This window comes from Eschrichtius robustus, chromosome 18, assembly GCF_028021215.1.
Source record: "Eschrichtius robustus isolate mEscRob2 chromosome 18, mEscRob2.pri, whole genome shotgun sequence".
In the NCBI taxonomy this organism is placed as follows: Eukaryota; Metazoa; Chordata; class Mammalia; order Artiodactyla; family Eschrichtiidae; genus Eschrichtius; species Eschrichtius robustus.
In genome coordinates this window covers 67,036,026-67,049,523 of record NC_090841.1, presented here as the reverse complement: position 1 = coordinate 67,049,523, position 13,498 = coordinate 67,036,026, and the positions used below count along the sequence as shown (strand labels likewise).

General features: G+C 47.2%; 1 protein-coding gene and 1 pseudogene across 6 annotated transcripts in view; one reads left to right on the top strand and one right to left on the bottom strand.

The window, feature by feature from the left end:
• Positions 1-2,412: 2,412 nt before the first annotated feature.
• The window catches only part of LOC137752137 (ATP-binding cassette sub-family C member 4), a 227,035-nt gene continuing 215,949 nt past the window's right edge, over positions 2,413-13,498 (top strand). Inside the window, exon 1 of one of the 6 annotated variants that reach the window (XM_068526866.1) lies at positions 2,413-2,946. In XM_068526866.1, the coding sequence (XP_068382967.1) occupies positions 2,873-2,946 (74 nt within the window). In that variant the 5' untranslated portion in view covers positions 2,413-2,872. The other 5 variants (XM_068526863.1, XM_068526870.1, XM_068526865.1 and 2 more) reach the window with 5 other exon arrangements.
• LOC137752139 (PC4 and SFRS1-interacting protein pseudogene) lies at positions 9,642-11,478 on the bottom strand (annotated as a pseudogene).

Genomic DNA, 13,498 nt, shown 5'->3' with positions numbered 1-13,498 from the left:
TAAATAGTCTTCATCAGTGTCTTACCAGTGTTTCATAGATTTTTGTCCCCTTTTCTTTCCCCCTTCCTTCCTTCCTTTCTTTCTCTTTTTTGAGGGGCAAGTACGGAGCTTTCCCGTATCTGCCCTGTCCCCGCACTCCATAGCCTCCCCACTACCAGCATTCCTCCGCCAGAGTGATGCTTCTGCTACAATTGATAAATCCACATTTACACATCCTAGTCACCCAAAGTCCATAGTTTACATTAGGGTTCACTCTTGGTGTTGTGCATTCTATGGTTTTGGACAAATGTATAATGACATTTCCATCAATGGTATCATACAGAGTATTTTCATTGTCCTGAAAATCCTCTGTGCTCCACCAGTTCATCCCTCACTCCCACCTCCACCCTCTGGCAGCCACTGATCTTTTTATTGACTCCATAGTTTTGCCTTTTTGTCATATAGTTAGCATTATACAGTATGCAGCCTTTTCAGGCTGGCTTCTTTCGCTTAGTAGTAAGCATTAAGGTTCCTCCCATGTCGTTTCATGGTTTGGTAGCTCATTTCTTTTTTGTGCTGAATAATATTCCATTGTCTGGATGGGTCAGTTTATTTATCCATTCACCTACTGAAGGATGTCTTGGTTACTTCCAAATTTTGGCAGTTATGAATAAAGCTGCTATAGGCATTTCACAGATTCAAAAAAATTCCTTTCTCTTCCTTCAAAATGCATCCAAACCAGACTGAAGAGGTGCCTCCTTTGGTCTACTTCATACTCTCTCCATATTTGCATTAATTGCTTTATTAAATTAGCATACTATTTTCTCCATCTTACATGTATTTATTTTAAACAATGCGGGAAAATGCAATAAAACACCCAAATGGATCGACAAGTGCCATTACAATACAGAGATGGTTGTTTAATGGAACTGAAAAAATTGACTCATAGGCAGAGATGGTTCATGCTCAGAAACTGCAAACTCCCAGATGGTTTTGGGGAGACATTTTTATAGGCAAAATTTGGGGTGAGGGCTGCAGGGTGTGTGAATTTCTTCAGATTGGTTGCTGTGAGGTAACAGGGCGGTGTTCCAGGAATCCTGTGCTCAGCCTGAAGTTACCATCCTCCACCTGGGCGGGGGCTTTATTTCCTGCAGAAGAACTCAAAGATATTTGTATGTATATTCCTTGAGGAGGAACCAGGATCCTGCTTTAATCACTGCACTATAGTTTCTTGATTGTTCCTCCTTTGTTTCTGCAGTCTCTTACTTCCATGATTAGCAACTATTTGAATCTGTTCTTTGCAACAGGGAGGTCTAGGAGGCTGAAGTATTTATCCTTCAAATAAGAAAGGAGGGGACAAAGGTTTTTGGCGCCCAGAAGGATCCCACAGGGTTGTGCTTAGTTACAGATTTATTCATCTTGCGTAACTGAAGCTAAAAGCCGTTTTTTTTTTTAAATTGAAGTATAGTTGATTTACAATGTTGTGTTAAAAGCCATTATTAATAACACCATTTTAGCCAAGGTACATGGGAAATTATCAAAGTGATCTTGTTATAAGCACCAAGAACTTTGATCCTCCCTCATTTAGGGTAGAAGGGATGAGAAACTGCTGAGCTGGTAAGATGGCCACACAAATAACTAAACACTTAAGAGTGGGAATTCAAGATTTTGTTTATTCAGTCCTACAGTCAGTCATTCATCCAAACCATGTATTCTAGGTACTTTCCACACACACTGTCCATCCACCAGACCATGCTGGACTCTCGCTTGAGTCCAAATCAGAATTCATCATTTATTGATTTTAAGACCTTGGTCAAGTTCTGTCCTTAAGCCTCATCTTTTTCATCTGTGAAATAGGGATAATAATGCCTTCTTAAATAGGGCATTGTTAAGAGTTAAAAGTGAGATCAGGTCCCCAGAAATTCGAACAACCGTGTTTTGTAAACATATGTCACTGTTATTCCACTAGGATCTGAGCACATGACGAAAGAAATCATAAGGCAGTCTCTCTCTCCCCATATTCCCCTTTCCTCATCTAAGAGGGCAGCAAAAAGCTCACAGAGGTCCCTCGCACAGTGCAGCAACGTGAGATGCTAAAAGCCTGTCCCCAATGGCAACATGCAGTCATCTTCCAAAATCATTTGAGTTCTAACCCTCTGTTACTTTTCTTTAGCTCTTGCAGCTCAACGAACATAATCTGTGCTAAACCCTGCTGTTGTCCGTGGGCAAATGCTCGGCCGCAGGTCGGAGACCCTCCCCCAGGACTCTAGTTTGGTCAGGATGAGGGCAGGGGGCCCAGAGGGCAGACTGCTAACGCCTTCTGCCCGCTTTCTCCCGGCGTTTGGAAAGCCGCTGCCGAGGGGGCGTTTCTGAGCAGCAGGGGCGGGCAGATATGGCGCCTCCCCTCTCCACCTTCTGGGTGGGTGCCTGGGCTGGGAGCAAGAACTACGGCAGAGTTTGCAGCCAGGTGCCAGCACGTGGGCGCCTAGGCGCGGAGCCCGGTGTTCCCTGCGCTCGGCCTACCCGCCTCCATCCAAAGGCGCCGGCGGCCTTGCCTCACACCTTCGCCAGGCTTCCTACTGCGTCCGCGCGGCCAACCTTTTGTGCCGCCGCCTCCGCACGCGGCCTGTAGCTCTAGGCTCCCAGGGATCCGGCAGCAGCGCGTTGCCGGCTTCCTCCAGGCGGCCCCGGGAGGCGGCGCGGCCTGGGAGGCGGGGACCCGGAGGGCCACAAGCGCTGCGCTCCCGGAAGCGAGTTGTTCTCTGGCTCCCGTGGCGCGGATCCGCGCGGCAGCCTGAGGTCCAGCATCCCAGCCGACGCCTCCAGGAGCAGCGGGAGCGGCGCCCACGCCGGAGCAGCGCAACCCCGGCCAGCGCCCGTCCTGGCCTGCAAGATGCTGCCGGTGTACCCGGAGGTGAAGCCCAACCCGCTGCAGGACGCGAACCTCTGCTCGCGCGTGTTGTTCTGGTGAGCGCCCCGCCTGAGCCGTGACACCCCTTGCCGCCGCGGGCCGGCGCCTGGCGCCTTTCGGGGGCAGAGGGTTGCGGCGAGCAAGCGCTTTCCGCTGGCGCCCAGGCCGCTGGGCTTCTTGCTGCCGGTGGGGCCGCCCCGCACTAGCCGCCTGGTACCCGCCTGCGCGCGGCGGCGGGGCAGAGGGCCGGTGATTGGGACCTGGCGGCGGCGGCGCCGGGTGTCCCTGCCTTTCCGCTCGCCGCCCCGCCAGCTTCCAGTTGCCGGGAGCGGCGGGAGCAGGAGGCGGGGAGGCTGAGACCCGAGGCTGCCCGTGGGGGGTCGGCACCCAGCGGGAGGAGGGACTGGACCCTCCCCACCCCCCGACTCCACCTCTGAACTGCACCCTTTTTTCTTTTTTTCGTGAGCAAGCAGCTTATGAACAGCTTCCTTTATGTAATTGGTGCCCTGGACCAGTCGCCGTCTTCCAACAATGTCCCCACCCTTAACCATATTCCTTATATGTCTTATGTGACAGCAGCGCTCCAACTCCTCCGGGCTCCCTCTGTGTCTGTGACCCTGTCTCCCTCCCTCCCTCTCTCTCTGCGTGTGCGTCTCTCAGTGTCCTGGTACGTAGTTAAGGCAAATTTCTAGTGGATTAAAAAACACTCTTAACTTGTATTTAATGAACGGGGACACTATTCGAGAACACGTTTTGCTTTTGCCTGGGACTCACAGCCACGACTGGAGTGTGCATTTGACCAGCCCTTTCCCTATTGGGAATCTTTCCACTTCCACCTTTGAGGACCACTCTGGGGATGGGGTCCCTGAAGTCTGTGGGGTCTTACCCAGGTCTCTAGCCTTCAGAGAAGTGTTCTGTGGTCTTGGTGCAGGTGGTCTGCCCAGGAGTCCTATTGTCTTGAAACCACTGAAGAGTCCTTGAGTTGAGAGGAAACACCAGTGAAAAACGGCTCAGAGAGAAGCTCTTAACTGAAGTTTTCCATCTAGTAGCTGGGACTACTAACTTCAACCTTTGGGCTTTAGTCACACTTGCTTGATTATTAGACCTTTTGTTTCAGGACCCTAACCCATTCATCTTTCGTATATTCTATTTCCTTTTTTTAATGGGACAGCCTAGGGGATCCCCCGGGGATGGGAGCTCCTATGCTTGTTTTGATGGTGGTGTATTCAGTTTGTGTAAGTACGTCTCTTGGCCATTTGGTGGCCTTTCAGGATCAAGAGGGGCCTAGAAGAAGAAATATGGGTGTGGTTACAGTAACTTCAGGCAAGGCAAGGAACTCTCCAAGCCCATTCTGTTGGTGGACTTTCAAAACGTATGCGAATGGAAATGGGAAGGTGAGGACTTCTCATTGATTTTGGTAGGCACCCATTTCCAGTTTTCCTGCTGGAGGGCAAGGACCTATATTTCTTATTTTACAGCTGAAGGCACCGAAGCAGAGAGTTTGAATAAGTTGTCTACCATCACACAGCTAGTAAGTGGTGGAGAGGGACCGTAAACTAGGCAGTCTGGCTTCTGAGCCTGTGTTCCCTGTGTCTGTAACTGCAGTTCTGAGCTGCTTCTGTTGGTATACTGATTGGTAAACGCAAAGAGAAGGCGATTGCAAACACATCTTAGTTCTTCTCGGCAGGAGTTTCTCAAGGGAAGTTCTTAGCAGCTGTTGGAGGTCATGGTATGTGATACGTCTCTATAAACAAGCTAAAGGGCGACTGTTCTCGAAGTATGGTACTCAGCATCCTCATCACCTGGGCATTTGTTAGAAATGCAAATTCCCCTGCACTCATTCTAGGCCAGTTCTGTAAAGTTAGAAACTCTTGGGATGGGGTTTAAACAAGCACTCCAGGTGATTCTGATGGAAGGTTGATGCTGGCTACTGCTTTAAGTCACTTCTCCCATTGGCATTGTTACTTCAGTATTAATTTGTAAAAAGGGGTCCAGGACTTCCCTGGCGGTCCAGTGGTTAAGACCCCGCTTTTCCACAGCAAGGGGCACGGGTCTGATCCCTGGTCCAGGAACTAAGATCCCGTATGCCACGCCAAAATAAGAAAGAAAGGGGGGCGGGGTCCAGACTTTGCGAAGTTCGTTGTTGACCATGATTGCCATCCTGTATTCAAAGTCTGAGGTACCTTAGTGATTTCCTTGTGTACCCAACTTGGCTGTCACGGGAAAGCTGAAATGAGCCCAGCCAGGAAGTTCTGCCCAGAGAGAAGGCCCACCTTGTAGAGAAAAGTCAAGTTTTCATCTTCTCATTGGGTATGTGCTTCTTAAATTTCATCTGGGGTTTAGTGTTTCCACAGCACAGTTTGCGCACATAGGATCTAAGGAGTCATACACTATGGCTTTGATTAATTTTTGTGGATTTTAGAAAAGAATATGTATTTTTCTATTTTTGTAAGAAATTTAGAACTATAGAGCAAGACGAAAAGAATAAGGATGTGTTTCTATTAGCCAAGTACACTTGCTGATATTTTGGTTGTTTCTTGGTCTTTCCCCTAGAAATCTTTATGCACACCTTCGTGCCCACATTCATCTTTTCTATAAAAGGAAATAGTTTTGAATCCTGAACCCTTCTTAATTTTCTATGGTTAACATTTACTTATGGCATTAAATAAGCATGGTATTAAAACATGGTATTTAATTGCAGTTTATGCAGTCTTTCACTTTTGTCTAGCACAGTTTATTGCTAATTATGATGTGCTGTATATCCATGACCTTGTATTTTGGTGCGTCTTTCCTTTTTCTATATTCTCAGAAGTAAAATAACCAGTGAAAGGCTACATTGTTTTCCATCAGGTTCGGGCCAATTTGCCCTCTTAATAGCTGTTTGTGAGCTCATTTCATTGTCAGCTTTGAGTACGTGAATTACATTTTTCTAGGTCTAAAGTTAAAAATAATATCAAACTCGTTTTTTTGTTTTTTTGTTTTTTTTGTTTTCTTAAATAAATTTATTTATTTATTTATTGGCTGTGTTGGGTCTTCGTTTCTGCGCGAGGGCTTTCTCTAGTTGCGGCAAGCGGGGGCCACTCTTCATCGCGGTGCGCGGGCCTCTCACTATCGCGGCCTCTCTTGTTGCGGAGCACAGGCTCCAGACGCGCAGGCTCAGCAATCGTGGCTCACGGGCCCAGCTACTCCGCGGCATGTGGGATCTTCCCAGACCAGGGCTTGAACCCGTGTCCCCTACCACTACGCCACCAGGGAAGCCCTGAATTTATTTGATTTGCAGAAATGGAACCTTTTTTTGGTGTCTATGGACCATTTATTATTATTTTTTTCAATTGTGTATTAATAGATTTTTTCCTATGAGGTATTTATATTTTTGAAATAACTTCTAACAGTGCTTATAATTTTGCAGATTTTCATTTCACAGATTTTCATTTCTCTTAATTTAGCTTAGAGGTTTTAAATTATATATCATTAAGTGTATCAAACTTTTCTTTTTGGTTTCTCCTGTTGCTTTGTAATACCTTTTCTAAATCCCAGCATCATCTAAATCTCTGTAAGCATTTTACTTTACTTCTTGTTTCATTTCTAACAATAAAGCCAGCTAGAATTTCTCTTAGTGTTAGATGTGATAGGCCCCATTTTTTCTGAGACAGCCCATCTTCCTATCATGGTTTATTGAATAATTCTTGCTCATCCCCATTATTGGAAATAAGTGGCATAAATTATGAACCGTGTCCAGTCTGCTGAGACTCTAACTGGTGGTGTTCCCACTGTCCTGCACAGCAGGCCTCTGGGGTGTGCTCTGTACTTCTCTCCCACCCTCGTCCCAGAGGCCAGCAGTTTGGGGGTTAGTGTGGGACCTGTCCCCAGAGATGAGGGTTGAGTAGGGTCTTTGGCCAGATGCACTTGGCCCATCAGGGAGTGGTTAAATTGTAGCTTCCCTGACGCTGACCATGTCTCAGTTGGTGAACTGTCACCTTGCAAAGGGAGTGCTGTTGTGGAAACTGCCACTGGTGTCCAGACAGACTCTCTGGAGACTCTTGTCAGAGAAGCTGATGACATGAGGGGGGATGTGAACTGGCTGAGTGCTGAGATGTTTAGGGAGGTTGGTCCTGTTAGGCCCTCAGTAAATACTGATCGTGAATGCACAGAAATGTGTAATTCCAAACTAGTATTCTTTGCGCCATTTTCATACTACTACTTGTTAGAATCTTGTTGTTCTCCGTCAACAGTCAGAAATCCAAATGTTGTAGATGCAGGCTGGGTGAGCTTTCCAGGGCTCTTTCTCTGACTTTGGTTTGTTCCCGTGTCTTAGGTGTTTAGTTTGATTAGTTTTGGCAATTTTATACAATAACTCCAGCACCATGGAAGATGAAGAACACCCTAAAGGTGTATTAAAATTTACTACTAATGGGACTTACCTGGTGGTGCCGTGGTTAAGAATCTACCTGCCATTGCAGGGGACAAGGTTCAATCCCTGGTCCGGGAAGATCCCACATGCCATGGAGCAACTAAGCCCGTGTGCCACAACTACTGAGCCTGCGCTCTAGAGCCCATGAGCCACAACTACTGAGCCCGTGTGCCACAACTACTGAAGCCTGCTCGCCTAGAGCCCGTGCTCCGCAACAAGAGAAGCCCGTGCACCACAATGAAGAGTAGCCCCCCCTCGCCACAACTAGAGAAAGCCCTCACGCAGCAACGAAGACCCAATGCAGCCAAAAATAAATAAATAAAATAAGTAATAAAAATTTACTACTAAGTCCTTACAGTGAAATACACAGTGTAACAAGTTTAAGTTTACTTCCTGTAGTTTATTCTTGATGTTTGGGTCTTTATAGTCCTCACCTGCTCAGCCTGAGAGGTGTCAGCTAGTGTCCACTCAGACGTGTCATGTGGATAATTTGCCTTTCTCAGTCTTCCAGGGGTCCCCCAATGTGCTGACTCCCTTCCCTTTGTTGATCTGAAACAGACTGTCAGATATTTCTCCAGCAAAGATGGGTTTACTTGGGATCAGCAGAGAGTTGCAATTCAGGGTCTGCAGCCATGGCAAGCCATGTGTACGTCTCCAAAGGGCAGGGGAAGGAGAACTCTTATAGAGGGGAAAAGAGAGCTGCGAGGGCTGTTGTCGTAAGCAGAGTCCATGGCTTTTCTTTCTCTTTTTTTTTTTTTAAAATAAATTTATTTATTTATTTATTTTGGCTGTGTTGGGTCTTTGTTGCTGTGCGCGGGCTTTCTCTAGTTGTGGCGAGTGTGGGCTTCTCATTGCGGTGGCTTCCCTTGTTGCGGAGCACAGGCTCTAGGCACGCGGGCTCTAGAGCGCAGGTTCAGTAGTTGTGGCACACGGGCTTAGTTGCTCCACGGCATGTGGGATCTTCCTAGACCAGGGCTCAAACCCGTGTCCCCTGTGTTGGCAGGCAGATGCTTAACCACTGTGCCACTAGGAAGCCCCATGGCTTTTCATTGGCTGAGTCCTTGGCAGGAAAGAAGAGTCTGCTTGCCTTTGGGCTCTGTTATTTTTGCAGGCATGAGAGCTCCCCCTCCTGGTCTCCCAACTATTTAATTGAGGTTTCTGTTCGTTAATTTTTTTACCCTTCCCTGTCTGTCTCCCAGGCTATGTCTGCTATGTGGGGTGTGGAACACCTTCATCCTAAATCTTGCCTGTAACTTTTTGATGGATCCAGGGAAACCTGTCCCTCTTACCATGAGGCTTTTCCATGGGTTTCCTCTTTGCGTAAGATAAGCCCTTGTAAGTGTTTTCTGTGTTTCTGTGTCCACCACGGATAAAATAAAGGTGAATACCTGTAATGCAGTGGGAAGGTCTGGACTTAGGTGTGGATGGACTCAGGTCTTATCTTCGGCCCTGCAATTCTATGTAGCTACATGCAAGTGAATCTCAGCCTCCCCTGGCTTAAAATCGGGAGGCTGGAGATAATCTTAATTCAACTGACCCAGTCCAGAGTTATGGCCTCAGGTTGTTGGGGCCAGGGGATGCCTGAAGACAGGAAGGTAACTTTTAGGTCCGTTCAAAGATTATTCCTTTTAAGATCTCTTTATGTTAGGTAAATACCTAGGGATAACTGAAAATGGCAGGGGGTAAACTGAATCCTTTCTTCAGATGTTAACTCATGTTTTCCCATTTTCAGCAGTATTTCTGATGTGCTGTTAAAAATGCAGATGCAGGGCTCTTTCCCTCCCTGCCTCAAGGTATTCTGATGCTGGTAGGTGTGGAAGGGACCTGCATTTTAAGTTTATTCACAGCACTTGCATGCAATTAGTCGTCAGAGATGGAAACATCTAGATAACAATACACATAACCACTAACACCTATTGAATGCTTCCTCTGGGCTCAGAATCTTGCTCATTGTTTTTACTTTTTTAAACATTTTATTTATTTATTTTTGGCTGCGTTGGGTCTTGTTGCTGCCCGCTGGCTTTCTCTAGTTGTGGCCAGCGGGGACTGCTCTTCCTTGCAGTGCATGGGCTTCTGATTGCGGTGGCTTCTCTTGTCGCGGAGCATGGGCTCTAGGTGCGCGGGCTCAGTAGTTGTGGCTCGTGGGCTCAGCAGTTGTGGCACACGGGCTTAGTTGCTCCGTGGCATGTGGCATCTTCCCGGACCAGGGATCGAACCTGCGTCCCCTGCATTGGCGAGCGGATTCTGAACCACTGCACCACCAGGGAAGTCCCTGTTTTTATTTTTTATTTATTTATTTTTATTTTTTTTTAAAAACTTTATTTTAAAATTTTGGTTACAGTTTCATTTTTGTTTTCTTAACAAGTCTACTGTTTAATCTCTCAGGATTAAAAAACAATTATTAATCTTCTAAAGAACTGAACAACAAAGGAATGTCAAGGGAAGGGCACAACTGCCCCATTCTCTGGGGGTATAGTAGCTACTCCAGTTTAACACCTAGCTTCAAAACAAAATGAATTTTTATATTTTCTAAATGAAATAATGTACAACCACCATCTTCATCTGAGCTTATTATAACTTTCAAACACAAAGCTTCATTTTAAGCTTGGTAAAAATCTTTTAACAGGAATGATGGCCGACCTTAATATGTAGTGTGTATCTTACAGGAAATGTTTTTTAACAATCATAACACAGTAATAATGCCATTAATGAAGTCCTCAATTTAGAATCTGGAACATTCTTCCATCAAGGGGGGGAGGGGGAAATTCAGTCCAATGAGTCTGTCTCAAGATCTTCATCTCTTGTTTGCTCCACTTGTATTCTCTTTTCAGTAACTGGATTAATGCTTTGAGCCCAAAATGAGATATATTTTTTATTACTGTAGATTACATGTTGTTTGGTGCTCAGTTTCCATTTGTTCCTCTTGCTTGCGTTTTCTATCTGCTGCTTCTTTCTCATGTTGGCCTTTCAGCATATTCCTTCTATGAGCAGTCTGAAAGTTTCTTCCACCTTTTCTCTTCTTTTCACCTTCTTGAACATCTCCTTCCTCTTCAGAATCAGAGGTTGATGTAAGCCCCGTTTTAGCTAAATTTTTCCTTTTTGATTCAACTTCTTTTTTCTCCTCTTTTTTATCTGGCTCTTTTCTTGGCTTATCTTCTCCCTTCTGGCCCTCTTCATCCTTTTTAAGCTGCTTTTTAGGTTGTTTTTCCTCTTGCCCTTTTTTCTTACTTTTGTCTTCTTCAGTTACCATGTCACTCTCTGAAGGACAGGGCTGTTTTACCATTTTGGGTCTGCCTCTTGGTTTTGGAATCTTGACTTCTGTAGCTGCAGGTCGTCCTCTTTTAGGACTCACGTTTAGATTAACAGATGCTGTTGCTGTAGTCACTACTCCTGCCTCCTCGGTTTCTACTTGTTTTTCTGCCTTTCTCTTTCTCCCTCTTCTGGCAGCTTTTGGAGTGGTTATGTCAACTGCTTTAGTCACATCCTCGTTGCTGGCTTTTTCTTCATGGTCAGTATCTTCCTTTGAAACACTAGTTTCTTTTTCTTCAACTTCAACCTCAGATGACGCGTTTGATTGTTTAGTTGATGCCTGTTGACTTGAAAATTTCACTTTCGGATTGTTATCTATCTCCCATAAACCTTCATTAAAGCCTTTTCGTTTATTTGGTTTGCCGTACTTTTCCTTATTTTCTGAGTAAGGAAATATGTCCTTTGGGCCTAAAAAAGCAGTCTCATGAGTTCCAAAAAAGAAAATGGGTAGTTTGTGGGTGGCTTTACAGCTCCATCAGGAACTTCATCTACTCGAGCTGGCCAATGAGGATAACCTTTCATCTTGGCGAAGATGAGGTCCCCAGGTTTGAAATCGCGAGTCATGTTTCGGGGGCGAGGCCGGGGGTCCGAGCACAGGGAGGAGGTGTGGCGGTGCGGACTGCGAGGGGATGCGGGAGGGCGGACGGCAGCCGAGGCTCCCGCGGCGGCGGGAGGGGGAGGATGCCTCGGGGTGTCCCGACGCGCCTGCCGGGGCCGTGGGCGCTGAGGCTGCGGTGGCGGGCCGGCCGCCTCTGCCCGCGTCCACGCAAGCCACCTGCGCCACCAGCTGCCGCAGAGGCGTCTCAACGGCTCCGAATAGCAACCGCCGCCGCCGCTGCCGCCGCCGTCGCTGCGCTGCTCCCGCGCGGCTCCCGCTCGGCGCCCGCTAGCACTGGGACGGGACCAACTGCTCCTGTTTTTATTTTTAATGTCTCGTTTAACCCTCAGACATTCCTATGAGTCAGTGAGGCAGGCATCCTATGAATGAGGAAATCCAGGTCCAGAGAGGAGCCTCATAGCTGGGAGGTCTGAAGGCCCCAGCTGGGACTCCACCCACATCCTCGGCACAGCCGGGAGGCTGGCAGTGCTCAGTGTCCTGTCTGCCTGGCTTTAGCTCCCACAGGTTGGGTGAATAACAAATGAATATGCTGACAGTTAAAACTCATGTTAGTGACTGAATATGCTCTTTACATAGGCATGCATCTGGAGCATGTTTTCCTACGTTCTGTTTGTTGTGCTGCTGCCCGAATTGCTGAGTGGGTTGTTGGCATCCTTATTCCTGCAGTTCTGAAGGCATCAACCTGTCAGTTCCCCTTGACTTCTTCAGCCTCATCTGCTGACATCAGATCCTGTTGATTCAACTTTAGACATGCCTTTGGAGTCATTCATTCATTCATTCAGCAGCTGTTTCCTGAGTGTGGATGTGTGGGATTCACAGGAAAGGGGACCACAAAGATGCCACCCTCCTGGAACTTGTGTCCCTCCCCGCCCCTGTTCTGTCCTCACCTAACAGTCTTGGCTTCACGTCCTCCCAACGGGTCTTCCTGCTACCGTTCTTTCCCCTAAAACAAATCCATGCCATCCCCCTGCTTAAAAATCTCTGCTTCCTCCTGCTCTCAAGAGTAATTCTTTAGCATGACATTCAAGGATCCTTAAGAATCTCCTTTCTGAGCCTCATCTTTCATCATTTCTTACACAGCTGGACTTGTCTGATGAGTTGAGGCCGATCTTAAGCTATCCTGCCTTTGCAGGGCCGTCAGAGCCAGGCCTGGGGTCCTGCCTGGTGAAAGGCAGCTGCCGCTGAGGGAGCCGTTGCGTTACCGGGGCTGTGGGAATAAATGCGGGATAGCAGGTCGATGCCCATGTTGTTTTCCCAGCACCACTGCCCGAGGCTCATTTATACAACACTGAGTCCTCATCTAGGTCGGGTACAGTGGAGCAGTGCAGTGCCCCATCTGAAGCCAGATTGCCTGGGTATAGATCTGACCTCTGCAACTTACCTGACCATCATACGCACCTCACAGGGTTGTGGAGAGCATTAAATGAACCAAACACTGGTGAAACATTTAGAACAGTGTCTGGCAGATAGTAAGCAGTAAATAAATATTAAAAGATAGCCATGGCACCTTCTTGTTAGCAGTCGTAAGCTAACATTTTCGTTTGTAAATTGACACGGTCTATTTCCCAGATGGGTGTGTGCTGCAGGAGCGGTATGAATGCGGTGTGCACTGATTGATGCAGGGTTTTGAGGAGGGGTTGGACGGAGGAGGAGGGGACGCATCCCAGGCAGGAGACGGGCGCACGCAGGACGCAGAATTCTGTAGAAGGTAGTATGTCCTGAGAATAGAAAGAAGTGTGTGGATGCCCCCCTCTCCCGTCTGGTGGTGTTTGCAGTTCCTCAAGGTCACACTCCTCCCCTATGTCATCCCTGCCGACTCTCAGACTTCTCTCATCCTTTCCCCTAGTCGTGTGCTCCTGATGCACATCTGTAGCCCGGCTGTGGTTTCTGACTTAGCTCCTTGTTCCATTTCCTGGTTTCATGGCCACTTCTGTGCTGACCTCTTCGTGTGGCTCGTCCCTACCTGGTCTTTTCCCGAAACCAGCTCCTGTCTGCCCTCCTTCCAACGTTATGAGATCAGAGGGTTGGAAGGGAGAGAGCTTCTAATCCATACTGAATACAGGAATCTCTTCCAGACATTGTGCAATGGGGAAATTTACTGCTCTTATGTCGTCATATTAAAATGCCAGAGTATGGTCTATTGAGCCAGTTTTCTTTCTGACCAATTTATACTCATCTGTGTCTCCTTTTATATTTTTTGGTCAACACAGGAATTTGACTCCCCATCTTCATTTGGGGGCCTTCTGGTATTCAGAGATGGGCTTTACGG